This window comes from Lynx rufus, unplaced genomic scaffold (genome assembly GCF_022079265.1).
Source record: "Lynx rufus isolate CCGP_SWC_20201006 ecotype Redwood Valley unplaced genomic scaffold, mLynRuf1.p SCAF_17, whole genome shotgun sequence".
Lineage (NCBI taxonomy): Eukaryota > Metazoa > Chordata > Mammalia > Carnivora > Felidae > Lynx > Lynx rufus.
Genome location: NW_025814831.1, coordinates 32,003,846 through 32,031,704, shown reverse-complemented (window position 1 = coordinate 32,031,704; position 27,859 = coordinate 32,003,846). Strand labels below are relative to the sequence as shown.

Sequence of the window (27,859 nt, the reverse complement as noted above, 5' to 3'; positions counted from 1 at the left end):
CAACTCTTGATTTTGGCTCAGGTCATGATCTCATGGTTTGTGAGTTCAAACCCCGCATTAGGCTCCATACTGGCATTGTGGAGCCTGCTTGGGATTCTCTCTCTCTCCCTATCTCTCTGCCCCTCCTGTGCAGCCTCTTTCTCTCTCAAAATAAATAAATAAACTTAAAAAAAATAAAAGGTTAAAAAATTGCCCTTCTTTACCTTCCCACCATCTTCCCAGTTTTGTACCTGCACTTCCTGTAAGAAACCACTATGACTCTCACCACAACCTACAGATTCAGATTCCTCCACCACAATATTCTATATATTGTTCTTCACACTTAATACATATTAAACATACATGCATCAGAACCAAAAGGGCTTCTTCAGTTTGGGTGTTTTGTTTTGTTTTGTTTTGTTTTGAGATATACTTGACATATAGCATATTAGTTTCAGGTATAGGACATGGTTCAATATTTGTATATAGTGAGATGATTACAAGTCTAGTTAACATCTGTCACCATGCATAGTTAGATGTGTGTGTGTGTGTGTGTGTGTGTGTGTGATGGAATCTTTTAAGATTTATTAGAAACTTCCAGATATCAATACAGTATTATTAACTGTAGTCACCATACTGTATATTATATCCCCATGACTTAATTATAAATGTTTATTTATTTATTTTGAGAGAGAGAGGGAGAGAGAGAATCCAATGCAGGCTCCACACTGGAAGCTCAGAGCCCATCACGGGGGTTGATTTCACAAACCGTGAGATCATGACCTGAGCCAAAATCAAGAGTTGGGTAACCACCGGAGCCACCCAGGCACCTCCCCCCTCCCCACTTATTTATAATTGGAAGTTTTTACCTTTTGACTATGTTTCTTCATTTTGTCTGTCACCACCACCACCCCACTCACCTCTGGTAATCACCAGTTTTCTCTGTTTCAAGGTCAGTTGTTGTTTTTTCAGTTTCCACACATAAGGGAGATTATATGGTATTTTTTTTTCCTTCTAATTTAATTCACTTACCATATATAATGCCCTCAAGGTCCATCCATGTTGTGGCATATAGCAAGATTTCCTTCTTTTTTATAGTTCAATAATACTGTGTGTGTGTGTGTGTGTGTGTGTGTATACACACACACAGTATGTATCAGTTCATCAATTTCTTTATCCATTCATCCATTGATGGACACTTAGATTGTTTCCATGTCTTGGCTATTGTAAATAATGCTGCGATGAATGAGGGGTGCCTGTATTTTTCAAAGTAGTGCTTTGTTTCCTTTGGATACCCAGAAGTAGAATTGCTACATTATATGTTCTATTTTTAATTTTTTGGGGAACCTCTGTACTGTTTTCCATAGTGGCTGTACCAGTTTACATTCCCATTAACAGTGCACAAGAGTTCCCTTTTTTCCCACATCCTTGCAACACTTGTTATTTCCTGTCTTTTTGATAATAATTTTAACAGGTATGAGGTGATATCTCCTTGTGGGTTAGATTTGCATTTCCCTGATAGTAATGTTGAGCACCTTTTCATGTACCTATTGCTATCTTTATGTCTTTGAAAAAATGTCTATTGAGGTCCTCCACCCATTTAAAAAAAATATTTATTTTTAAGAGAGAGAAAGAGGGCCAGAGAGAGGGAGACACAGAATCCAAAGCAGGCTCCAGGCTCTGTGCTGAGCCATCAGCACAGAGCCAACGCGGGGCTTGCATCCGTGAACCGTGAGATCATGACCTGAGCTGAAGTCGGACACTTAACCAGCTGAGCCACCCAAGCGCCCCACTCCACCCATTTTTCAACTGGATTAGTTTTTTGATATTAAGTTGTAAGAGTTCTCTATATATTTTGGATATTAGCCCCTTATCGAATATAGGATTTGCAAGTGTTGTCTCCCATTCGGGAGGTTGCCTTTTCATTTCATTGATGGTTTCCTTTGTTGTACAGAGTTTTTTAGTTTGATGTGGTTTCACTTGTTTATTTTTGCTTTTGTTGCTCTTGCTTTATGGTGTCAACCCCCTAAAAAACCTTGCAAGGACTAATGTCAGGGAGCTTACTTCCTGTGTTTTCTTTTGGGAGTTTTATGGTTTCAGGTCTTAGATTTAAGTCTTTAATCCATTTTGAGTTTACTTTTTGTATGGTGTAAGATAGTAGCCAAGTTTGATTCTTTTGCATGTGATTGTCCAGTTTTCTGAAAACCATGTATTGAAGAAACTGTCCTTTTCCCATTATATATTTTGGCTCCTTTGTTGTAAGTTAATTGACCATGTATGTGTCAGTGTATTTCTGGGCTCCTTGTCCTACTGATCTGTGTTTCTGTTTTTATGCCAATACCATACTGTTTTAATTATTACAGCTTTGTAATGTAGTTTGGAACCAGGGAGCGTGATGCCTCCAGCTTTGTTCTTCCTTTTCATGATTGCTTTGGCTTTTTGGAGTCTTTTGTGGTCCCATGCAAATTTTAGGATTGTTGTTAGATTTCTGTGAAAATTACATTGAAATTTTGATAGAGAGTGCATTGAGTCTTTAATTGCTTTAGGTAGTATGGACATTTGAACAATATTAACTATTTAAAACATGAGCATTTTATCCATTTGTTTGTGGTTTGCCTCCAGTTTCTTTCATCAGTGTTTAATAGTTTTCAGTGTACAGGTCTTTTACCTCCTTGGTTAAATTTCTTCTTAGGTATTTGATTATTTTTGATGCAATTGTAAATGGGATTGTTTTCTTAATTTCTCTGATAGTTTGTTATTGTGTATAAAAGCACGACAGATTTTTGTATACTGATTTTTAATCCTCAACTTACTGAATTTGTTTATTCGTTCCAACAGTTTTTTGGTGTTTTGGCTTAAACTGTCTTTGGGGTTTTCTTTATTATTATTTTTTAAGTTTTTAAATTTATTCAAGTGATCTCTGCACCCCACGTGGGACTTGAATGAGATCAAGAGTCACATGCTCTTCCAGCTGAGCCAGCCAGGAGCCCCTGGGTTTTCTAAATATACTATGTCATCTGCAAATGGTGAGTTATACTTCTTCCATTCTAATTTGGATGACTTTTCTTTCTTTTTCTTTCTTTTTTTTAAATTTATTTTTTTAATTTATTTTTGAGACACAGAGCATGAGCAGGGGAGGGGCAGAGAGAGGGAGACACAGAATCCGAAGCAGCTCCAGGCTCTGAGCTGTCAGCACAGAGCCTGACGCGGGCTCGAACTCACGGATTGTGAGATCATGACCTGAGCTGAAATTGGATGCTCAACCGACTGAGCCACCCAGGTGCCCCGTTGCTCTGGCTAGGACTTGAATAAAAGTGGCAAGAGTGGGCATCCTAGCCTTGTTTCTGATCTTAGAGGAGAAGCTTTCAGCTTTTCACTGTTAAGTCTGGTACTAACTGTGGGTTTCTTACATAAGGCCTTTGTTATGTTCAGGTATGTTCCTTCTATACCCACTTTATTGAGAGTTTCATAAACGGATGTTGACTTTGGTCAGATACTCTTTCCGCCTCTATTGAGCTGATCATATATGATTTTTATCCTTCATTTTGGTAATGGGGTCTGGCACATTGATTTGCAGGTGTTAAACCATTCTCGCATCCCTGGAATAAATCCTACTTGATCATAGTGTTGGATTCTTTTAATGTGATTGAATTTTGTTCGTTAATATCTTGTTAAGGATTTTTACCTGCATTCATCTGGGATATTGGTCTGCAGTTTTCTTGTGGTGTCCTTGTCTGGTTTTGGCAACAGGGCAATGCTGGCTTCATAAAATGAATTTGGAGCTGTTCCTTCTTTTTCTGTTGTTTGGAAGAGTTTGAGAAAGATTGTTATTAATTCTTCTTCAAATGTTTGGTAGAGTTCAGTGAAGCAGTCTGGTCTTGGATTTTTGTTTGTTGGGCTCTGTTTTTTTAAATAGTTGCATAGAAGTCTATTGTGTGGTTACCTGTTTCCTGCTGATAGACATTTAATTTGTTTGCCAACTTCTAACACAAACCATACTGGGGTAAATAATTTGTGTAAACATCGTCTCCGGTGTGTTCAGGTATAGTAATAAGATAAATTCCTAGAAATGAGATTGCTTGTTCAGAGGATAAATGCTTTTGTAATTTTGAAAGATCTGCCAAATTGCCCTTCTGAGGTGTTGTGTTACTCACTTTACGTTTGGAAGCAATACATGAGAGTATCTATGCTCACATGTTTTGCTCCTTTCATAGGTAACAAATAGTATCTTAGAGTGGTTTTGATTTGCATATCTCCTGCTTTGAGTGGGATTGAGCAGCTTTTCTTAAGCTTAAGGTGTCTTTTTTTTTTTTTAATTTCTCTGTGAAGAATTCATGTGCTTTATCCATTTTCTTCTAGGTTGTTTCTTACTAATTTCTAAGCACTGTTATATATTAAGGAGATTAGTCCTTTGTAATATAATTGCAGACATCTAATAGTTTTATAGTTTAGCCCATTTGGAATTTATTTTGCTGTAAGCAATGTGTGAGTATCAAGTTAAAAAATTTTTTTAGACAGGCAGTTGTCCCAATCAACCTAATTTATTAAACCATCTCCTATTTTTCTTAGTAGTTTAAATGCCATATTTTTTATAATTTAAGTTCCCACTGGGGTATTTGGTTCTGTTTTATCAGTGTCTACTCTTACATGTATACTAAATTTTGTTGGTAACCCTTGTTTTTTATATGTATACATTTTTCTTTCATAGTAGTAGTCTTGTTAGTCTGTCTTACTTGTTTTTTTTATAGCTATTCTTGCATCTTTATCCATTTTGTTCAGTTTCTAAGGGATGTCATTGAGTTTGTGATTGTAAGAAATTGAATTTGTGGGTTATTTCAGGGAAGGAAGTTTGACATCTTTATAATATTGAATTAAGGTGATCTCTCCCTTTATGTCCCTAAAGAGAATTTTGTTTTTAAGTTTTTTTTTTTTTTTTTAATGTTAGCCTTGTATATTTTCCCTTAGGATTATTATTCTTAGATTTTAGTTTTTTTTAAATTTTTAAAAAAAAAATTTTTTTTTTTCAACGTTTATTTATTTTTGGGACAGAGAGAGACAGAGCATGAACGGGGGAGGGGCAGAGAGAGAGGGAGACACAGAATCGGAAACAGGCTCCAGGCTCTGAGCCATCAGCCCAGAGCCCGACGCAGGGCTCGAACTCACGGACTGCGAGATCGTGACCTGGCTGAAGTCGGACGCTTAACCGACTGCGCCACCCAGGCGCCCCAGATTTTAGTTTTTAACGTAGTGTAAATAGAACCATTTTTTTTTCACTGTTTCTAACTGGTCATTGCTGCCATGTAAGGAAACTATTGGTTTTTATAAAAAAAACTTATTTTAGAATAGTTGTAGATTTATAGAAAAGTTACAGAGATGGTGGTACAAGATATCCCACATAACTGCTCATTTTCTCCTGTTGATTGCATTTTGGGTTACTGTGGTACATTTGTCACAACCAGTGGACCAATATTTGATATTTCATTATTAACTTAAAGTCCATACTTTATTCAGATTTGTTTAGAGTTTTTACCTAATGTCCTTTTGCTGTTCCAAGATCCCATCTAAAACAATTGATTTTGATTTATTGATTTTGCAGTCACACACTTTATGGAATTAGCTCATTTTTTTCTAATAATTTTTGTTTTAAAAGGATTTTCATATATGCAATCATGTTTATAAAAAGTAATTTGAAGTTCTTTCCAATTATTATACTTTTTTCTCTTGTATAATTGCCTGCGTGGTACTTTACATATTTGTATTAAATAATGCTGGCAATATAGACAGCCTTCCCTGCTTCCCTACTTTAATGGTCATTCCAGTGTTTTACCATTAAGCACAATATATTTTTTGTTTGAAGTATAGATTCTTTTTTTCTTTGCTGTGATACAAAAATATTTCTCTATTTTAAAAAAAATATGTATTTTTTAAAAATTATTTTTGAGAGAGACAGAGAGCAAGCAGGCAAGGGGCAGAGAGAGAGGGTGACGCAGAATTGGAAGCAGGCTCCAGACTCTGAGTGCTCAGGACAGAGCCCGACGCGGGGCTCGAACTCACAGACCACGAGATCATGACCTGAGCTATAGTCGGCTGCCCAACCAACTGAGCCACCCAGGCGCCCCAATATTTCTCTATATTTTTTAATGACTCTGGTTGTTCACTGTCAGACTAAATATTTACCACCGGGTATTCTGAGATCTCACAAGTCTTATCTAGCTCATTTCTCTGTAGCTCATCTTTGGTTCCTCTGAACTATTTCTATTCAGAGGTCTTTCTGTTTGTTTGCTTAGCTTAGTTTTGCCACCACGTTGCTTCAACATGATTAAAAACATCACGTGGTTATTGTGCTATTACCTCATACCCATGCACCATCCATTTTCAGATTTTCTCACTTAATCTTCATCATAGCCCTGCCCTGTGAAATAAAGACACTGTTATCCCGTTTTGCAGTTGAGGAAACTGCTTCAGGGTCATGCGTGTCGCCCTGCCTTTTTTCCCCTTTGACCCCAGGACCACCACCACATCACTGTTCAGCGTCCTCCTCCCACGGACGCACAAGATGCTTTTCTGATTAATCTCCTGAAAGCCAACCTGTGATGGATTTGAGACGAGTTTATGTCCCCTGATCTTTTTCAGTGCGTATTCTGAATCTGGAGCTGCCCTTCCCATCATCATCTAATTATATCCTTAATCTTGGCTGCTTTTGACCCGCATAGTGTATGACTACAATGGAAGCCCATTATAAAACACAATGTTCTCCTAGGGATTTTGTTATGGTTCTCATCTATACTTAAAGTGAGGTAATTTGTCTCACTCATCATTTTGGTGGGAGGGGTTACTTAGCCTTATTATGTGGCATCTATTATAAATGGATTTTATTAAAATTTAATGTCCTTTCACTTATTGGTCTAATGTGGGGTTCTCTCCCTGCTATGATTATATCAAATACTAGTTCCTTCTTGCCATGGCTGTTGTTACATGTGCTCCTTCATGCCGGCTACAGAGATCCGGCATTTGCAGCCGGCTTATATCCCATCCATTCCAGGTTTTTTGTGAACAAAGTCAGGAGCTGTAATTCTTAAGACTGTGTAAAGAGCAGCAAGAGAAGCAGTTGCCGCCACTTACCTGCATTTCTAGGGCTGGAAGATTTTAACCCAGCTTTGTCACGGTTACCACTTGGTTTCTAGTGGGCAGAGGCCAGGGACGGTGCTAAACAACTTTTAAAGTACAGGGCAGTACCAACAACATAGGATTATCTGGCCCCAAATGCCGGCATTGCTGGGTTAAGAAGCTTTGCTCCAGATCATGCATTCTCAGTAAGAATGAGGTTGCTTGCCCTCAAGGAGGTGAAAATAACTTACTTGATAGGGGAGGGTGGGTGGGTGGTGGTGGTAAAGAAATCTTTTTATGTATAACGTCCACTTGTACTTAGGGGACATACAGATGTAGTGTGTCTGTGGTGGTAAAATTTCATGAGGGGGAGTGTTTTGGAAACCTACATTTCCGTGTGTTTTCGTTTAGTCTTGTGCTGCTTCCCCACTCCTAACATTTCTGATACCAGGTGTGTATGGGTTTTCCCTTAACAAACAATCCTCTGAGTAACCAGCTGAATATCTTACAATTTAACTCAGTTCTGACACTACCTGGAGATAGCTTCAAATCCCACTGGTTAAGGGGCCAGTTCCACAAGACTGTCTCCTTCCCCCCAGGTCAGATGCCAGTAACAAGTACAGGTTGTCACCTATGCTTCTGTCCCATTGCCTACAAATTGGAAGTTTCCATGACCCCATTCTCAGGTTCAGTTAATTTGCTAGAGTGGCTCACAGAACTCAGGAAAACAATTTACTTACTGTCCACCAGTTTATCACAAAAGGGTGTGATAAAGGATACAGATGAACATCCAGCAAGAAGGGATATGTAAGGCAGATGTGTGGGAAGGGGCACAGAGCTTTCATGTCTTCTCTGGGTGCACCATTCTCTGGCACCTCCACACGTTCACCAGCCTGGAAGCTCTCCAAACTCCATACCATTGGGATTTCGTGAAGGCTTCATCACGTAGGCGTCATCAATTATTAACTCCATTTCCAGCCCCTCTCCTCTGGAAATCCCAAGCTTCTAATCATGGCTTGGTCTTTCTGGTAACCAGCCCCCATCCAGGAGCCCACCAACAGTTACCTCATTAGAACAAAGACACTCCTATCACCCAGGAAATTCCAAGGGACTTAGATGTTATCACTAAGGAATTCCAAGGGTTTTTTAGGAGTTCTGTGCCAGGAACCAGGGACAGAAACCAATTTATATATTTTCTATTATTTCACAGGAGTGATTAGGAAAAAAATGTCTGGAAAGACTTCTCAGTACGATAATGAAAAAAAAAGTTGTGAAACACTGCTTTGGGGGGAAGACTGCCTAGTGTTAGTGGTTGGAAACGCAGATTCTTAGGGCACCTGACTGGCTCACTTGGAAGAACATGCAACTCTTGATCTCGGGGTCATGAGTTCAAGCCCCATGTTAGACGTAGAGATTACTAAAATAAATAAATAAACTTTAAAAAACCCTCAGATTCTTACCACTGGACTTAGACTGTTTTTACTGTTTGCTGCCTACAGATGACTTCATTGCTTCAGTTTTCTTATCTGTAAAATGGAGATTATAATAGTATTTTATTCAAAAGATTGTTGTCAGATAATCCATTTAAAGTACCTGGCGCTGGGTTGAACAGGAAATTAGTCATTCTTCTGAGAAGCTCAAGAAGAGTAATGATATTGGGGCACCTGGGTGGCTCAGTCAGTTGAGCGTCTGACTTCAGCTCAGGTCATGATCTCACAGCTTGTGAGTTCGAGCCCCCCGTCGGGCTGTGTGCTGATGACTTGGACCTGGAGCCTGCTTTGGATTCTGTGCCTCCCTCTCTCTCTGCCCCTAACCCACTTGCATTCTGTCTCTGTCTCTCTCAAAAATAAATAGACCTTAAAAAATTAAAAAAAAAAAAAAAAGATCTTGTTTATTGCAGTATTATCATTCGTTAGAAGAGTATCTGGGACTTAATAGGTATTTAGTAAATATATGTTGAATGAATGAATAAAGTTCATATTCAGTGAGTTGTGTCAGAGTTGCCTTTATGGAAACTGAGTAAATGGTGGTATTAAGTATGCTGTATTCACTTCTTAATTCATTTTTTCTGTTAGGCATATTTACCTCACCTTAAATCTAGTGTGTTGATACTTTGCTTGATTTTAGCATTTACTTTATTTATTTATTTATTTATTTATTTAAAGAACTAGGGCCATATCTTTTTTTTTTTTAATTTTTATGTGTATTTACATTTGAGAGAGAGAGAGACAGAGACAGTGCATGAGCAGGGGAGGGGCAGAGAGACAGACAGATTCCAAAGCAGGCTCCAGGCTCCGAACTGTCAGCGTGGAGCCCGATGTGGGGCTCGAACTCAAGAGCCAGGAGATCGTGACCTGAGCAGAAGTGGGACACTCCACCGACTGAGCCATCCAGGTGCCTCTAGCGTTTACTTTTAAGGGTAGAGATGGATTATGTGACATGCAGTACCATCTTTCTGCTTCAAGCCAATTCAGCGAGCTAGGCCAAAGTGATATATGGCTTCTGTTAACATTCTTGAGAGCTAACATGCTTTTAATTTATACGTCTTCCTGATTTGCATTATATTAGTATCTCAGCTTGCAGTTTGTGTCACTAAATTTCAGTGAAACAGGAAAGAACACAAATAACTTTCAATAACCTAATTTTTGGTGTGTATTAATTTTTTATTTAAAAATATTTTTGGGGCACCTGGGTGGCTCAGTTGGTTAAGCGTCCAACTCTAGGTTTTGACTCAGGTCATGATCTCATAGTTTGTGAGTTTGAGCCCCACATCAGGCTCCACGCTGGCAGTGTGGAGCCTGCTTGGGATTCTCTCTGTCTCTCCTCCTCTGCCCCTCCCCAGCTCGCGTGCTCTCTCTGTCTGTCTCTCCATCTCTCTCTCAAAAACAAGTAAATGAACTTAAAAAAAATAAGTAAAATAAAAACATTTACTTTTTCCTTCACAGTTTGATTTTTCCTTTCGCTTAATACTTTGGTTATTGATGGAGTTATTTTCATTTTTTTTTAATTTTTTTTTTTAACGTTTATTTATTTTTGAGACAGAGAGAGACAGAGCATGAACGGGGGAGGGTCAGAGAGAGAGGGAGACACAGAATCTGAAACAGGCTCCAGGCTCTGAGCTGTCAGCACAGAGCCCGACGCGGGGCTCGAACTCACACACCGCGAGATTGTGACCTGAGCCGAAGTCGGACGCTTAACCGACTGAGCCACCCAGGCGCCCCAGTTATTTTCATTTTTAAGCCTTACATTTGAACTCTTGTATTATTATTTATTTTGTGCTTGTACAGTGTACTTCATCTATAAGAGTGTAGTAAATCAGTGCAAGAAGAATCCCATTATTTTATATATATTGGCCTAAAGATAATCCTATTGAATATATCCTCAGCTGACATTTTGTGAGGTAATAACCTAGCTGCTACTTTTCAAAACTGCAAAGTCATGTTGACAGACCTTGTTAATGAATTCTTATTTTCACTTATTATGAATCCTGGAAAAATTGTTTCAGTAAAATATATCAGAAACAAATGGAATAAAGAAATAGGTCAAGCGATTGGTTAAACTGATAAAAGAATGATTTATACACCACAATGTCAGGTTACCAGTTTACAAAAAGAAATACGAATCAAAATTGTTGTCAGCATGAGATATCCTATTCTCTTTCTGGGATGGTTAGGTTTACTCAGAGAAAGGTTTGCAAATCAAAGCATTATTGGTGCTTTTCAAGTTACGTTCTTACGTGATGATTCTTTCAGATTTCATTTGGGGAATCTTGGTGAAGAATGGAGTTCAGTCTCTAGATAATACTATCTGGGTAATGTTGAAAGATAAATCTGTGCCAGTCTCTTTCATGTAGAGGCGTAAATATCTCTACCTTTCCATTTTTATTTGCTGTTCTGACATAGTTTAATAGCCAGTTAAAATTTCCAGACGTATCAGTTATTTTTCATTTTAGGTTGGCTGCTATTTGCTGGTTTGGGAATAGGTACCTTAATCTCATTAGAAAGCCATTTCAGGGGTGCCTAGGAGGCTTAGTCTGTTAGGTGTCCGACTCTTGATTTTGGCTCAGGTCATGATCTCAGGGTTGGTCTCCATGTTAACAGCATGGAGCCTGCTTCAGTCCCTGTGCACACTTTCTCTCTCTCTCTCTCTCTCTCAAAAAATAAATAAATAAATAAATAAATAAATAAATAAATAAATAAAATAAAAAATAGATAAAAACCCATTTCAACACATAGGAGAGGATAAGAGGATGGATTGGTTTTGGAAAGGATTTTTGTGAATCACTAATTACTAATTCCATTTATATAGTTTAGATTATTGGATAATCATATTTGGGAGTATATATTCCCAAATAGTAAATCTAAATATGTTTATTATAATTCTGTATATATTTATACATTGTTATATATACATATATATATTTTTGTGGGGAAAAATGAAAGTATGGGAAAATTCCTATAAAATGTATATGGCTATTGTAGTCCATCATTATGCATCCTTTTGTTTCTCCTTTTCATATCTGTGCCCTATTTTTTCATAATGTATTTTAAGCTGCCCATCTCTAGCTCCTAGTACATATATGTTGATGATGAGTTTGTATGTACTATATATTACTCTGGTCCCTTTTCATCTGGGTAGTATGCAATGCATTTTGAATGTTACCTCCTTAAGAATAGCATTCAACTGTAGCTAAAAATGTAAATACAAATATAGAGTGACAAATATAAAATACAAATATAAACAGATCTAAAAGATAGTATCTAGTATTTTTAATGATTCTATTCATATTAAAATATTTACAAATAAACTGTAAACTTCTGCAGAAATATGGGTTGGCTCAACTTCTCATTTTTCACTTGTAAGTCAGTTAGTTGCCTTTGGGGAAGGTGTATTCTGGGTTTGTTGCAGAGGTTCCCAGTTGGCCCTCTGAAGTCACTTCGACTTACTGTGTAGTTGGATTTACAGAAAATTCTATTTTTGTGTTTTTTTCTACGGGAAAGTGTGCTTGCCTCTCAGCCCTGGGAGTGCTTGTCCCTTTCCCTCTTCAGCCCACTCTTCGGAAATGAAATACCTGCCTGGAATGCTTTATTACCTCCATCCCTGAAGGAGGCTGTGGCAAGAGGCCTAATTCCTAGAGCCATGATTGGGATATGAAGGCCTTTTTAAAGTTCTTTGGGGCAGCCTGTATGTGAAAACTGGAAGGCTTAAAACCATTCATTTCCTCTCTGATCTGCCCTCTCTCCTTACCCCTAATGGACACTCATTTTCTGCTGAGCCCTTCCTTCTTCCTCCCTCGTTGCCAGCATTTTCTCTGTTTGCCAGAAACGAAAGGTGGTACAGATGTGGAACGGTTCCGCACGTTGTAGGAATCAGCTTATCCATTGATACTCTTTTTGTCAGTAAGCAGAAAGGGATTTTCCACCAGAGTACATACGCAGAGGCAGGTTGCCCAGCTTCAGGTCTGTCAGTAGGAAAGCTCGAACCCCGGGCCGAGTGGCTGTCTCATAGAGCTTTACAAAAAGTGGTTCTTAGTTCTTTGTCCCTTTGGTCATTTGGACCCAGCCGAAACAGCTGTGGCATGGACTGATTTGGGGGCAGACTGTGGGAAGAAGGCAGCGCTCCTTATTGTTACAACTCTTTAGTTTTCCTTCTGAAAAAGTGTGAAGAAAAGTTAGTTCAGGTGTTATTGACGGATGGAAGTTACGGTTTAGGACAGGACCAGTACCTGTGGGTTTGGGTTTTGTTTTGTTTTGTTTTTTTTCTCTCTCCGCCTAGACCGTGAGGCGTACTGCTTTCAAATTATGCCAGACTTTTCATTTGCCAGATACTTTTTCTGTCATTTAATTTTCACTCCCGTTTCTACAGGAGATTGGCAGAGCGGACAACATTCAAGCTAGGAAAGATTCAGGTTCAGTTTTTCTCTAAATATGTCAGTGGTTGTCTGTGTTGTAACTTACTAGAAGCACCAGCTACTTTGGTAGTTGGCGACATTCAAAGATCTCAGACCACACGAGCAGAGAAGCATGTATTTAAAAAGAATAATCGGAATGAATGTAGTGTTTTGAATTGGGAAACAAAACTGCTACTCAACTTTTTCTTATAGCTGGATATTGAGCTAAAGGTATCACAAGGCAGCAAAGAAAGGCCTCAGAGGAATGAGAGTTGTATTTATTAGTTATGAATTTATAGTGAGAACATTTTGAGGAAAATGTCTAATACAATGTCTTCACATTTATTATTTTCACATTTAATGAGAAATACATACCAAATTAGGAAGCAGTGTAAAGATGTGACCTGTATTTGTATTTTTATTTATTTTTATTTATTTATATTTATTTATTTATTAAATATAATTTATTGTCAAATTGGTTTCCATACATGTATTTGTATTTTTAAAGACTGACCAAAAAAAATAGTTTTTACTTTCAGTATTCTCTACAGTTAACCTACATTTTTAGAGAGACAGATAGAGTCTTCGTGTTTGTGTCTGTTTAAAATTTTTCTTAAAAAACAAACAAAATTTTCTTCCTTTCTTTCTTTTTTTTTTTTTTTTTTAGTGTTTGTTTATATTTGAGAGAGAGAACACAAGCTAGGGAGTGACAGAAAGAGAGGGAGACAGAGGATGCCAAGTAGGCTCTGTGCTAACAGTAGAGCCTGATACAGGACCTGAACTCACAAGTCCTGAGATCATGACCTGAGCTGAAGCTGGATGCTTAATCAACTGAGCCACCCAGGCGCCCCTAAAAAGTTTCCTTTATTGTATTGATGGGCCCTCGGCCTCTAGTCCCTAGTGAGTTTTCTGTCACGTAACTTTGTCAAATAGTTATATAAGGCCACTGAAGGTTTTTTCTTTTTAATGTTTATTTATTTTGAGAGAGAGAGGAAACGTGAGCAGCAGAGGGGCAGAGAGAGTGAGAGAGAATTTCAAGCAGGCTCCATGTTGTCAGGTGGAGTCTGATGGTGGGGCTCAATCCCACAAACTGTGAAATCATGACCTGAGCCAAAATCAAGAGTTGGACTCAGCCACCCAGGCACCCCCAGGCTGTTGAAGTTTTAATCATTTTTCCAGTGATTTCTATGGAACTAATGGAATTTTCCCACAATTGCCCCAAACCAGTGTTTTCTGCTACAAATTAATTTTCTCGTTGAAGAGAAGATACCAAAAACAGCCATTGTTCAAAAATGTCATGTCTTCTAAAAAAAACAGGTATACTATATGCTTAAAAACTTGTGACCTACTTTTTAACATTAAAAATAGTTGTTTTGCTTGGAGAGCAAGGAAGATGAGTGATTTCCAGAATTTTCTTTTTAATGACACTGTTGAATGTGACTTGATTTTGGGGGCCTACATTGTGAAGAACAATTGTTTTCTAGCAGCTACTTTGTTTCACAGTTGGATGAAACTGGTGATGTTGGAGATTATAGGTTCATACTTCTCATATATGAGGGAGAAGTGCATGATGATGTTTTGTTTGGTTTAGTGGTTAAAGGAGAAAAGAGTATTTCATTCAGAGCAGATATTAGCAAAATGTGGCCCATGTAGTTTTTGTATGGCTCATGAATTAAGAATTTTTTTTTTTTACATATTTAGTGGTTGAAAAAAAAACACAAGAGTAATATTTCATTCTGTGTGAAAATTATATGAAATTCAAGTTTCAGTGTCTATAAATAATTCTATGGGAAAACACCATGCTCATGTGTTCATATATTGTCTGGAGCTGCTTTCAAGCAGCAGAGTTGAGCAGCTGCGACAGATTCTGTGACCTGTAAAGTATGAAATATTTTTTGTTTGGCTTTAAACAGAAAAAGTTTGCCAACCTTGATTTAGAGGCAGTTAGATGTCATGATTTAAAGCGAGGACTCTGGAGTCAAGCGGCTCCTTGATGTCTCATTTTGAGATCTTGGGCAAATTACTTATCTCTTTGTGTCTCACTTTCTCTGCCTGTAATATTAGAAGAATAACAGTGCTGACTTCATGAGGTGATCCTAAGGGTTAAATGAGTTAATATACATAAAGCACTTAGAAATGTGCCTGGCCCATGGTCATCACTAGCTATTAGATGTCAGTTGATATCTACGTATAAAATGTTAGTTGTCATTAAGTGTTATGTAGCTGATAATCACTTTGTAACATGAACTGGAAAATATGCATTGAAATTCTGATTGAAAATAGCTACAAATATATTAAGGAAATACTCGTTTGTAAACCATATGCTTCCAGATCTTGATTCAGTGGTGTTCAGTGTAGTGAAAATTATGAATCTAACACAAAGCATAGATAGTGCATGTCTTTCTTTACATTGCTGCACATAAAGTGAGCATTGTATTAAAGATTGCTTTTCTACCATGCATTGTGCTAGCCATAGGGGAGAATTACTCACTTGAGTTTTTGAAATAAAATGTAAGATAAAATGTAATGTAAGATAAGTTTACTTCATGCCTGAAAATCTAGTATGACTATTTCTGTGATTCCAAGTGGCTTTCTCAAGAGTCCCATCAGAAATATATTTGACATCTTGAATAGCTGGAACCTATCACTTGTGACTGAAATTAGTCGTTTTTTGTTTTTTTTTTTTTTTTCAACATTTATTTATTTTTGGGACAGAGAGAGACAGAGCATGAACGGGGGAGGGGCAGAGAGAGAGGGAGACACAGAATCGGAAACAGGCTCCAGGCTCTGAGCCATCAGCCCAGAGCCCGACGCGGGGCTCGAACTCACAGACTGCGAGATCGTGACCTGGCTGAAGTCGGCCGCTTAACCGACTGCGCCACCCAGGCGCCCCAGTCGTTTTTTTTTATGTTAAGCATAAACTATCAGAATTTAAGGGATTAAACTATGCACTTAACATAAAACTTACCACTTTAACACATTTTGAAAGTATATTTGGTAATGTTAAGTATAGTCACATTGTTGTGCATTGGATGTTCACAACTTTTTCATACTATGAAACAAAGTCTATACCTATTAAATAACTCCCTCTTTCTTCCTCTTGCTAGTCTTTGGTAACCGCCATTCTGGTTTCTATCTCTAGGAATCTGACTACTTTAGATACCTTATATAAGCGGAATCATCCAGTATTTTGTCTTTTTGTGACTGACTTATTTCACGTGGCTTATTGGCCTCAAGGTTCATCTCTGTTGTAGCCTGTGACAGGATTTCCTTCCTTTTTTTTTTTTTTTTTTTTAATTTTTTTAATGCTTGTTTATTTTTGAGAGAGAGAGAGACAGAGCATGAGCAGGGGAGGGGCAGAGAGAGAGAGGGAGACACAGAATCCGAAGCAGGGTTCAGACTCTGAGCTGTCAGCGCAGAGCCTAATGCGGGGCTCAAACTCACAAGCCGTGAGATCATAACCTGAGCCGAAGTTGGACTCTGAACCAACTGAGCCACCCAGGAGCCCCGGATGAATAATATTCCATTATATGCATAGACCACATTTTGTTTATCTGTTCATCCGTGGATGGACATTTGTGTTGCTTTTACCTCTTGGCTATTGTGCGTATTGTTGCTGTGAACATGGGTATACAAGTATCTCTTTGAGATCCTGCTTCTAATTCTTTTGGATAAGTACTCAGAAGCAGGATTGCTAGGTCAAATATGGTAATTATAGTTTTAAAAATTTATTTATTTTGAGAGCGAGGGTGTGCGTGCAGGGGAGGGGCAGAGAGAGAGGGAGAGAGAATCCCAAGCAGGCTCCATGCTGTCAGCGCAGAGCCCAATGTGGGACTCGAACCCACGAACCCTGAGACCATGACCTGAGCCAAAATCAAGAGTTGGCCACTTAACTGACTGAGCCCTCCGGCTGCCCCCATTGTAGTTTTTGGCATTTTTATCCATCCAGTTTTTAAGAGAGGTGATCTTATTAAAAGTATCTAACACAGTTCTCCATAGGAGGCTTACCACAACTTTTGGGTCTGTATTTGATTTGAATATCTAGAGCTATCTGACAGCCATTCATACTTTGTGTCATTATTCGGGATGTGTAATTGAGAGTTAAAATACTTTTTTACAGATAAGGAGTAAGGTAAAAAACTGCCTCGATTGGAACTTGATGTATTACTAAGTCATCCATTATTGAGATGAATATAGATCATGTCTGTGTAAAAGATGAAAGCTGATATATTCTTCTAATATGAAAACTTTTTTTCACTATTAAAATTTTAGCTCTTCTAATTATAAAAGAAATATCATTACAAAAAAATGAGGAAGATATAGCAAAGCACAAGTTTATATTTGGAATATAATACATACTGTATTTGTATAATTAATGTTGCTGCATTTGGCCGTAGTTTTCATTGTCCTGCTCCACACTGGTAACTAGTCTACAGCTTTCCATTTTCCTCTTGGTTTTCAGTTGAGGTTTTGCTCCATTTTGGGGATAAAAGTCTTCTAGGATTGCATGTACAAGAGTTCGTATCAGTTTTATACTTAGGAATTGCTAGATCTTCAGTGATTTATTTTTCAATTTGTATTTCTACCAGTAGTTTACTAGAGGTCTGGTTCTCCATACTTAATTTTTGTCTATACAGATGGATGTTAAATGACATACTGTGGTTTCTTTTTTTCTTTTTTTCTTAAGCTAGCTGTAGTCCCAACATGTGGCTTGAACTCACAACCCTGAGATCAAGAGTCCCATGCTCCACTGACTGAGCAACTGGTGTCCCTAAACTGTGGCTTAGAAGTTTTTTTTAATGTTAGTTTATTTTTGGGAGAGAGGAAGTGAGATAGGATGTGAGTGGGGGAGGGGCAGAGAGAGAGAAGGAGACACAGAATCCGAAGCAGGCTGCAGGCTCTGGGCTGTCAGCATGGAGCCCCACATGGGGGTTGAACTCATGAACCACAAGATCATGACCTGAGCTGAAGTCGGCCACTTAACTGACTGAGCCACCCAGGTGCCCCCCTAAACTGTGGTTTTAAATTCTATTTTGCTTATTACTGATGGAGTTGAACATGTTTTCATGTGTTGTTTTTATCATATCTTTTTCTGTGTTAGGTCTGTCTGTTGTCCTTTATTTTCATTGGTTTGTTTGCCTCTTTGTTACTGATTTTATACATCTTTATTCTTTATATATTACATATGTACTTATACATAAATATACACATATGTATGCCTACATAATAATATATGTTTTAATATATCTTCTAATTTGTAGCTTGTCTTTTCACTCAGTTTATAGTGTCTCTCAAACAGAAGTTCTTAATTTTAATTTATCAGTCCTTTATAGTGTATACTTTGAGAATCATGCTTAAGAAATATCCTAAGGTCATAAGGATTTTCTTTTATATTCTAAAATTTTTAAAGTTTTGCTCTTTATGTTAAAATCTTTAATCTGTCAGTTTAAGAACTTAAGATGTGATGAATCTCTATGTAAAACACATAGTTCATATGTTTGAATACCCATTAAGGCTGTGAAGCCAAAAGTTTGGTAAACATTGTCTTAAATAATAAGGTAGTTGCAATAGTGGAAAGAGAAAATAAACAAAGAAAGTGTTTTTACATTAATGATAGCTATTCTAAGAGATTTGTTAAAATATTTTTTTTCACAGCCTTGGTTGACCTCCGTTGTGGGTGATGGTCTGCCATTCTGATAACCTTTTTAGTTATAGACCACTGATTTCTGACTGAACTGGTCAGAACACTTGAGTGCGACTACAAGAGTAAGCAAATCCCTCAAAACAAGAAGTTAATCATAGCATAATAGAACTGAAAAACTACCCAGCTTGTCTGTTTTCATATTACAACTTTTCAATACATAAAATGTGTGAGCTGCAGAGACACTGAAGATGTATAAGAAGAGCACCTGAAGTCCGTGATGACTGTTCAGGTCTTGATCGTGAGCTCGCAGTGCTGTGACTTTCTGGTAATTCAGTTGAGGGCCTTGTTTATCCATCAGTGTTATGCCACCTGCTACCCCATCTTCATTTTCTGCTGTCCACTGTTTGTGGTATCTTAAGGAAGAAGTAAAATCAGCCTTCCCACGTAAGCAATTTATACTTGGAGATAGACCTTGGAGTGAACATAAAATAGACTTTTATTATCAGAGAGCAGTTAATGGGCTTGGTTGCATCAGCATTAACTTGAAGATAACATCTGTGATAAAATAGTCTAACTTAGGACGAAACATGACCTTTGAAAATATTAAAGTATTGTTTGTTATGAAACATAATTAACCTTAAGTCAATAAGTACCTGCCAGGAGTGCCTGGCTGGCTCATTCAGTAGAGCATGTGATTCTTGATCTCGGGGTGGTGAGTTCAAGCCCCATGTTGGGTGTGGAGCCTACTTTAAAAACTAAATAAATAAAGGGGCGCCTGTGTGGCTCAGTCGGTTAAGCATCCGACTTTGGTTCAGGTCACGATATAGTGGTTCTTGAGTTCAAGCCCTACATCGGGCTCTGTGCTGACAGCTTGGAGCCTGGAGCCTGCTTCGGATTTTGTGTCTCCTTCTCTCTCGGTCCCTCCCCCACTTGTGCTCTATCAAAAATAAATAAATGTAAAAAAAAATTTTTTTAAACCTAAATAAATAAAAAATAAAATAAAAAGCAAACTTAAAATATTTAAAAAATATATTATGATACATTTATGATCATACTGATACTGTCCGCTGGGCTGGAGTCAGCAGAGAGCCCAGTGAAGTAATCTAAGTTAAGTAGAAGAACAAGTTTACATAAAGTCACACAACAGCCCAGTGTGTGTCCATGCATTTTTATCCCTCCTGGGAAAAGTGGAACTGATAGAACAGCTGTCCTCTGTCACCTAGAAGCCTCCACAGCGTAACCGTTGATGGGGCTTAAACATTGAAACCACGGGGTGTAAAATAAATGGATAACTTTCGTAGTTAGAGTAGAAAATACAAGTGTTCATTATCTGATACTGGTTTCTGGTATGAAATGGTCACTTGAATGTTTATTTCACTTTGTCTTTTCACTGTTCAGTGTTTTTTAAAAAGAAATTCTGTCCTTATCCTGTACATTTAGTATGTTTCTTGGCATTCAGTCATGTGCTACTGCTAGCAGTATAATAGTAGGGAGAGAGTTTATTTCCATCTGTTTTAGCAGTCGTAATCTTTGACTCTTTGTAGAGGCAGACACAATAGACCATTCAGTATTAAGGTATCTCTTTTCTCTTTTCCCATTTGGAGGGGCCATTAACATTTCCACTGAATTTACTACTCTGAGTAACAATCGTGAACTTGTTCTCTTTCAATCCACTTAATTAATATAATAATTTTTATCTTAATTTGGGCTATGATGAATAATGATGGAATTCTGACTTACTTTGCATTGATACTTTACATTTAAAATGGAATTGGTATTGGTGTATACTTAAACATGCAGTGACACAGGCATGAGAAGTCTTGGTTAATTTTGTTACTAAGATGAGTAATCTTGGCTAAGTCTTTCAAAGTTAGTATGTCTCAATTTTCTGTCTGAAAATGAAGGTGTTAAACTAAATGATTACCAAGAACTATAATTCTTATGTGAACATCTTGTATAGAAACCAGCATTATGCAGAACTTTTGTAAATACTGTAAGTAGTATATGTGTCTGTATGTGTTTCTCTGTTTGAAATTGTTTTGTCAGTTTAAGTATGTGTATCTTCTGCTCAGAAAAGGTTATTCGGGATTTTTTGTTTTTTGTCTTTTTACAAAAATAATTAGATTTATTAAAGTTATAAATTAAAACAGTTTCACACTCAAATTGAACCCATTTTTAACAACTATGTTTGGGAGTTTGGTTTTTTTTTTTTTAATACAGCTTAAGACTCCTTTAATTTAAATTGTACTTAATGGGGGCATCTGGATGGCTCAGTAGGTTAAACTCTTGATTTCAACTCAGGTCATGATCTCACTCTTGATTTTGGCTCAGGTCCAATGTTTCTCACTGTTGGTGAGATCGAATCTTCAGTCAGGCTCTGTGCTGTCAGCATGGAGCTTGCTTGGGGTTTTCTCTCTCCCTCTTTCTCTCTCCCTCTGCCACTTGTACGGGCTCACTGTCTCTAAATAAACAAACAAACATTAAAAATACATTTTTCAACTTCAAATCATAAGCCTAGGGGCGTCTGGGTGGCTCAGTTGGTTAAGTGTCCGATTCTTGGTTTTGGCTCAGGTCATGATCTCGCAGTTTGTGGGATCAAGCCCTGCATCACCCTCTTGGGATTCTCTTCTTCTCTCTGCCCCTCGCCTGCTCTCTTTCTCTCAAAACAAATAAATAAATAAACAAAGAAACAAACTTAAAAAAATTATAAGCCTAAATCAGTCATTCAGTGACATTTAAATTGGGATCACAGGTTCAATTTTTTTAGATAGATACGCTAAAATGAATGCTTTCTTATTCCAAGTTTTAAAAATACCAAACTTATACCTATTATGCCCATTTACAACTCAAAAGTAGTATACTGTGGGCTTGATTTACTTTTATTTTCCTTTCCCAATTACATCCCACACTCTTTCCTTTTCTCTCCCCACCCCAAATAACTTTCTTTTTTTTTTTTTTTTTTTTTTTAACTTTTATTATGTTTGTATTGTAAACCTACCTGGTTCACCAGGACCTTTTTTAGTTTCACCATCTCAAGCAATTCGAAGTTATCTTTCTAAGCAAGTTTGGAACCATGTTGTCAGATGACTGAGGTTACACCTTATAAAATCTAGAGCTACAGACACCAGAGTGATTTGTGTTTCATTTAAGTGGGCATAAGTAGAACCTCGTTATATAGTCTCTGCCAGCAGTGACTCTTGAGGCCATGCCTCCCAAGTGGGGTGGCCTCCACACCTGTCACCCCTGGAGACAGGTCCACACCAGTGGATCCTCAAGTCTGACAGGTCTGCAGTCTTCATGCCCAGGAAGCATTGGAGTTTTTTCAGTTAATCTGTTTTTTTGCTTGATTCTGTTCTGTCTTCTTTTATTTGTCAGGCTACAGTTTTTAAGTGTATTAAAAGAAAACCTATTTGGATTTTGCACGTCTCCCATGTCTTATCTGTGTTTACAGTCCTAGTTCAAAGGTTTTTCTTCTAACAGTTCTAACTAGAACAGCTTTGTAGAGCCCAAAGAATGTTTATATCCTAAACAAAGTTACAGAGGGCACATAAACAGGGCTTCTATATCTGGACCACATTTCTGTCTTACTCGTGTATTATGTAATGTGATGTTTAACTCTCCAATTGTATCATAAGCTTTTTGGCATGGACTTTATACTGCGCTCTCCAGTGGAAATGTAATGCAGGCCACATATGTAATTTAAAATTTTCTAGTAGCCACATTAAAAATAAGTAAAAAGGAACAGATGAAAACAAGTTTAATAATGTACTTTATTTAACCTAGTATAATCTGAACGCTATTTCAACACGTAACCAATGTAAAAATTATTGAGATGTTTTACATTCTTTTTTCTCATACTGAATCATCAAAGTCCATTGCTGTTTTATTCTTAGTGCCCATCTCAGTTCAGACAAACCATATTTCAAATACTCAGTAGTTGCATGTAGCTGGTGGCTATGGTTTTGGGCAGTGCTGTCTTATACTTTTGCAACTTAGTTCTAGTAACATAATTGTTGCTTTGTGTGTGTCATTTTAGTTACAGATTTCTCTAATTGAATAAAATCTACGATATTTTTAAATGCCTATCTTTATTTTCTTTCTCTTCAAGGCTCTTCCTTCTTCAATGATTATAGTAGCAGTTTATTGTCCTGTGATAGCTGCTGTTTTCATTGTTCTGAAGATGGTCAACTATCGACTCCACAGAGCACTTGATGCCGGAGAAGTTATAGATAGGAGTGCGAATGAGTTCCCAGATCAGCGAGCCAAAGCTGAGCAAGGCAACTGTTCAACCAGGAGAAAAGACAGTAATGGACCGAGGTGAGGAAAACTCCTGCCACTCCGTTTTTACACTGCATGTGTACAGTGATGTGATGATTGTGTTGTGCCTCTGCTCTGATATGTGGTTTTAAGGCAGTGTTCAATCTTACCACCAGATCTTCCCGTTATATTAGAGGTATAATGACAGGTACAGATTGTCGCTTTAGACCCCAGCAAAGCTAATTGGCATATCTGGGGGATTAAATATGGCCTTATTACTAATAGCATGCTATACCAGTTATAACTTTAAAATATTTTATTCACACCAAAGACCAAAACCAATGAAAAACAGTGTAAGGAAATAATAAAGCATGGCTTGTAAATCTTAGCATTTATATTGAATTTATATATATAAATTAAATGTATACATATCTTAAGCAAATTGTGACATTTTCCTTGACATTTATAATCTGCAGTTTTTACTTAATCTATTGTAAATATTTTTCAATGATACATTCTCACCATGGCAACTTAGCTGTTTCTTCCCTCCATCTTTTCGTAACTGACCTCTTAGGATTCAATTTTGTATAGCTGTCACCTTCTCCTGGGGGTTTTCTTTCTCCATCCCAGTTCAGTATTCCTCCTATGGCTCTCAGTCACATTCTCTTCAATACCTTGGCCTCATCCCCTTTCTCGTGTTGACTGAAGGATTTACTTTATCCACAGTCAAAAGTTTATTGTGACTTCAAAGAAATGATAGGTACCACTAATATAGGTCTTCAGAAAACAGTGTATGAACACTTGACATATGTAATAGTCCTCAAAAGAATTCTGTGAGGTAGGTGCTCTTATTACTCCTGATTTTTAGATGTAGAAACTAGGGTGTGAAAGATTAAATATTCCAGGGAATCAGATCTGAAGTCCATGTTTTTAACCAATCTGTCATGTTTCCACTCAGTATAGTATGAAAAGTGAGTACTCATTTTTTAAGAAAGGTGATGCTTTCTTTTCCAGTGCATCGAAAGCCTTTGTTTATTCCTTTAAAAAAAATGTTTTTTTAAATGTTTATTTTTGAGAGACTGAGAGAGACAGAGCGCAAACGGGGGAGGGGCAGAGAGAGAGAGGGAGACACAGAATCCGAAGCAGGCTCCACTCTCCGAGCTGTCAGCACAGAGCCTGACATGGGCACGAACCCACGAACCATGAGATCGTGATCTGAGCCGAAGTCAGATGCTTAACCGACTGAGCCACCCAGGTGCCCCTGTTTATCCCTTTTCAGTTACATTTTCTCTACCCCAACGTGATTATCCTGTGTGTTCATTGAGCAGATATTTTACTTCTCTAATAATTTTGTTCATAGCACCAATCACTATCTGAAGTTGCCTTACTTAATCATTTGTTTGCATTTGTAAGCTTCTTGAAGGTAGGGGCCTTGTTTTTCTTATGAACTTCAGGTTCTAAATCAGAGCCTGTCACTGTACTTAGAAAATATTTGAAGTAGTGAAAGCATTTCTTTTGCAATATTTTTAAAAAAATTTTTTAAATGTTTATTTTTGAACAAGAGAGACACAGGGTGAGCAGGGGAGGGGCAGAGAGAGGGAGACACAGAATCCGAAGCAGGCTCCAGGCTCTGAGCTGTCAGCACAGAGCCTGACATGGGTTCAAACTCACGAGCAATGAGATCATGACCTGAGCCAAAGTCGGACGCTCAACCAACTGAGCCACCCAGACGCCCCTCCATTTTTAAGTTTTTCATTGTATATTGTCAAATTCCAAAGATTTTACTTTATACTTACTGTGACCAGCAATTTGAGGGCTGCTTTCTCTGCATTTTTGACAACATTGAGTATTTAGTATTTAGACAAAACTGTGGTAGATACCTCATTGTTTAATTTTAAGTTTTTGGATTACTAGTTAAATGGAGGTATTTTTCCCATGTTATTATTGTCACTTATATTGTGTGACTGGTATACATTTCTATTAGTGGTTAGTTTCTTACTATTGATATGGAGAAAATATTTATGAAGGACATTCTTTACATTTTGTGTGAAATACTTTTTTCAGTTTATAGCATTTTTTAAATTTATATGTCACAATTTATTTTTGTGTGTTCTCTTCTGTGAATGTTTATTAGTTCTGCCTTTGATATCAAATTGTGGAACATTTTTTCTTCCTCCATATAACATAAGTGTGTACCTGTGTCTACTTTCAGCATTTTTTGTTTTTTAGTTTTTTTAATGTTAATGTTTTATTTATTTATTTTAAGACAGAGAGAAACAGAGCATGAGTAGGGATGGGGCAGAGAGAGAGGGAGACACAGAATCTGAAGCAGGTTCCAGGCTCTGAGCTGTGAGCACAGAGCCCAACGTGGGGCTCAAACTCACGAACTGTGAGATCATGACCTGAGCCAAAGTCAGATGCTCAACTGACTGAGCCACCTGGGCGCCCCCAGCATTTTTCTTTTTATAATGTTTATTTATTTTTGAGAGAGGCAGAGACAGAGTATGAGCGGGGGAGGGACAGAGAGGGAGACACAGAATCTGAAGCAGACTCCAGGCTCTGAGCTGTCAGCACAGAGCCCGACGTGGGGCTTGAACCGCGAGATCATGATCTGAGCTGAAGTTGGACATGTAAATCGTCTGAGCCACCCAGGTGCCCTTCCTTTCAGCATTTTTTTTTTAAATTTTTTTTTTTTTTCAACGTTTATTTATTTTTGGGACAGAGAGAGACAGAGCATGAACGGGGGAGGGGCAGAGAGAGAGGGAGACACAGAATCGGAAACAGGCTCCAGGCTCTGAGCCATCAGCCCAGAGCCTGACGCGGGGCTCGAACTCGCAGGCCGCGAGATCGTGACCTGGCTGAAGTCGGACGCTTAACCGACTGCGCCACCCAGGCGCCCCTTTTCAGCATTTTTATAATTTTATTTTTCATTCTTTTTTTTTTTTTTTAATTTTTTTTTTTTTCAACGTTTATTTATTTTTGGGACAGAGAGAGACAGAGCATGAATGGGGGAGGGGCAGAGAGAGAGGGAGACACAGCATCGGAAACAGGCTCCAGGCTGTGAGCCATCAGCCCAGAGCCTGATGCGGGGCTCGAACTCACAGACTGTGAGATCGTGACCTGGCTGAAGTCGGACGCTTAACCGACTGCGCCACCCAGGCGCCCCGTTATTTTTCATTCTTAAATTGAAGTCAAGCTAAAAAATTCTGGTGGTTTTTTTTTGGTTTTGTTTTTTAGGTTAGTCCCAACACTATTGAGTGAATAATGCATTTTTCCCCCAGTAATTTTAAATGTTTTCCTTTTCATTAGTATACTTATATACACTTATGTCAGATTCTGGGCTTTATTTTCTGCCCCATTGCTCTCTTTCTGTTTTGTTTATGCCATAATGCTTTTATGACTTACTAATATGCTTAATATTTAGTGGCATGAATCCCTTTTCAGTATTTTTATTTTTTTAATTTTAATTTTAATTTAATTTATTGTTTTGAGTGGGGAGTGCAGAAAGAGAGAGAGAGAGAGAATGAGAGAATCCCAGAATCCCAAGCAGGCTCTATGCTCAGTGCAGAGCCCAACATGGGGCTCAGATCCCACAACCGAGAGATCCTGACCTGAGCCAAAATTGAGTCGGACACTTAACTGACTGAGCCACCCAGGTGCCCCCTTGGTATTTTTCTACTTTAGTGTTATCTTGGTTCTTATGCATATACAGCTGACCCCTGAACAACGAGGGAGTTTAGGCGCTAAACACCCTGCCTCATGTAGTCAAAAATACATGTATAACTTTTGACGTCCCTCACACCCCCCCCTACTCCCCCAGCCCCCTGCAAATTTACTACTAATAGCCTACTTTCCCTGGAAGCCTTACCGAGAACATAAACAGTTAACTAAAACATATTCTGTATGTTATATGTGCTATGTACTGTAGTCTTACAATAAAGTAAGCTAGAGAAAAATTATTAAAGTCATAAGAAAAAATACAGTTACAGTACTGTAAAATGTAAAAAATCCACATATAGGTGGACCTTCACAGTTCAAACCTGTGAAGTACAGGGTTCACCGGTACTTAGTTTTCTGTGAGATGTCCCTTGTGTGCTTAGCCTCCAGAAAATTCTATTAGAATTTTGTTAAGTGTATTTAATATAGGGAGAAGTCAGCCTTTAAAATATGAAGACTCATCAGGGACATGGTGTATACGTCCAATTTTTCATTTGCCTTTTATGTCTCATATATGAATTTTTTCTTTTGGGGTGTATGTATTTTTTAAGTCTATTCTATTAGGAAATGCGTAACCTTGTATTATGGATAAACAAACCTGCACTTAACCTGCCCGGGCTTGAATCACTGCATGATTGTATGACCTTGGGGACTGACTTAAGCTTTTTATGCCTTGGCTTTCTCATCTGAACGATGAGGCAAATAACAGTACTGTATCATAGGATTATTATAAAGAATGAATGAAAGATCATATATGTAAAACATTTAGAACCATTCCTGATACAGTTAGCTCCCGATACAGTAATTGTTAGCTCCTATTTTTTCTGGATATATGTTTTTAATTCCTTTTGTTAATGAATTATTTTTCCTTATTTTTTAGTTTAAAAAATTTTATTGTGAAATGTATATATTTCTAAACACTTTATCAATCATATTGTTCAGTATAATTTAGGGAATAATAATTAAGTGACTACTTGATTCCCCACCACACAACTTAAGAAATAGGATATTATACAAATACCATACAGGCCTTCATGCAGTTCTTTCCCATTTCATTCTATTCTTATTCCTTTAAGAGTGACCATTATCTTGAATTTTGTGTTAATAATTCCCTTGACTTTCTTTATCATTGTGTAGTCTTTGTAGATATTATTAAACATATATTTTATCTGCCTTGGGGTATCCTTAAGTGAATAATACTGTATGTCTTTTCTCTGCGAGGGGATTTTTTGTGCCAAATACTGTGTTTTATAGGCTTATTCATG

At 37.7% G+C, this 27,859-nt stretch overlaps 1 protein-coding gene across 6 annotated transcripts in view; it reads left to right on the top strand.

Moving 5' to 3' along the window:
• PCNX1 (pecanex 1) overlaps positions 1-27,859 on the top strand; it is a 172,458-nt gene that overhangs the window by 16,597 nt on the left and 128,002 nt on the right. For all 6 annotated transcript variants that reach the window (XM_047079418.1, XM_047079415.1, XM_047079416.1 and 3 more), the window contains exon 2: positions 22,729-22,937. In XM_047079418.1, the coding sequence (XP_046935374.1) occupies positions 22,729-22,937 (209 nt within the window). The remainder of the gene's footprint in view (positions 1-22,728; positions 22,938-27,859) is intronic.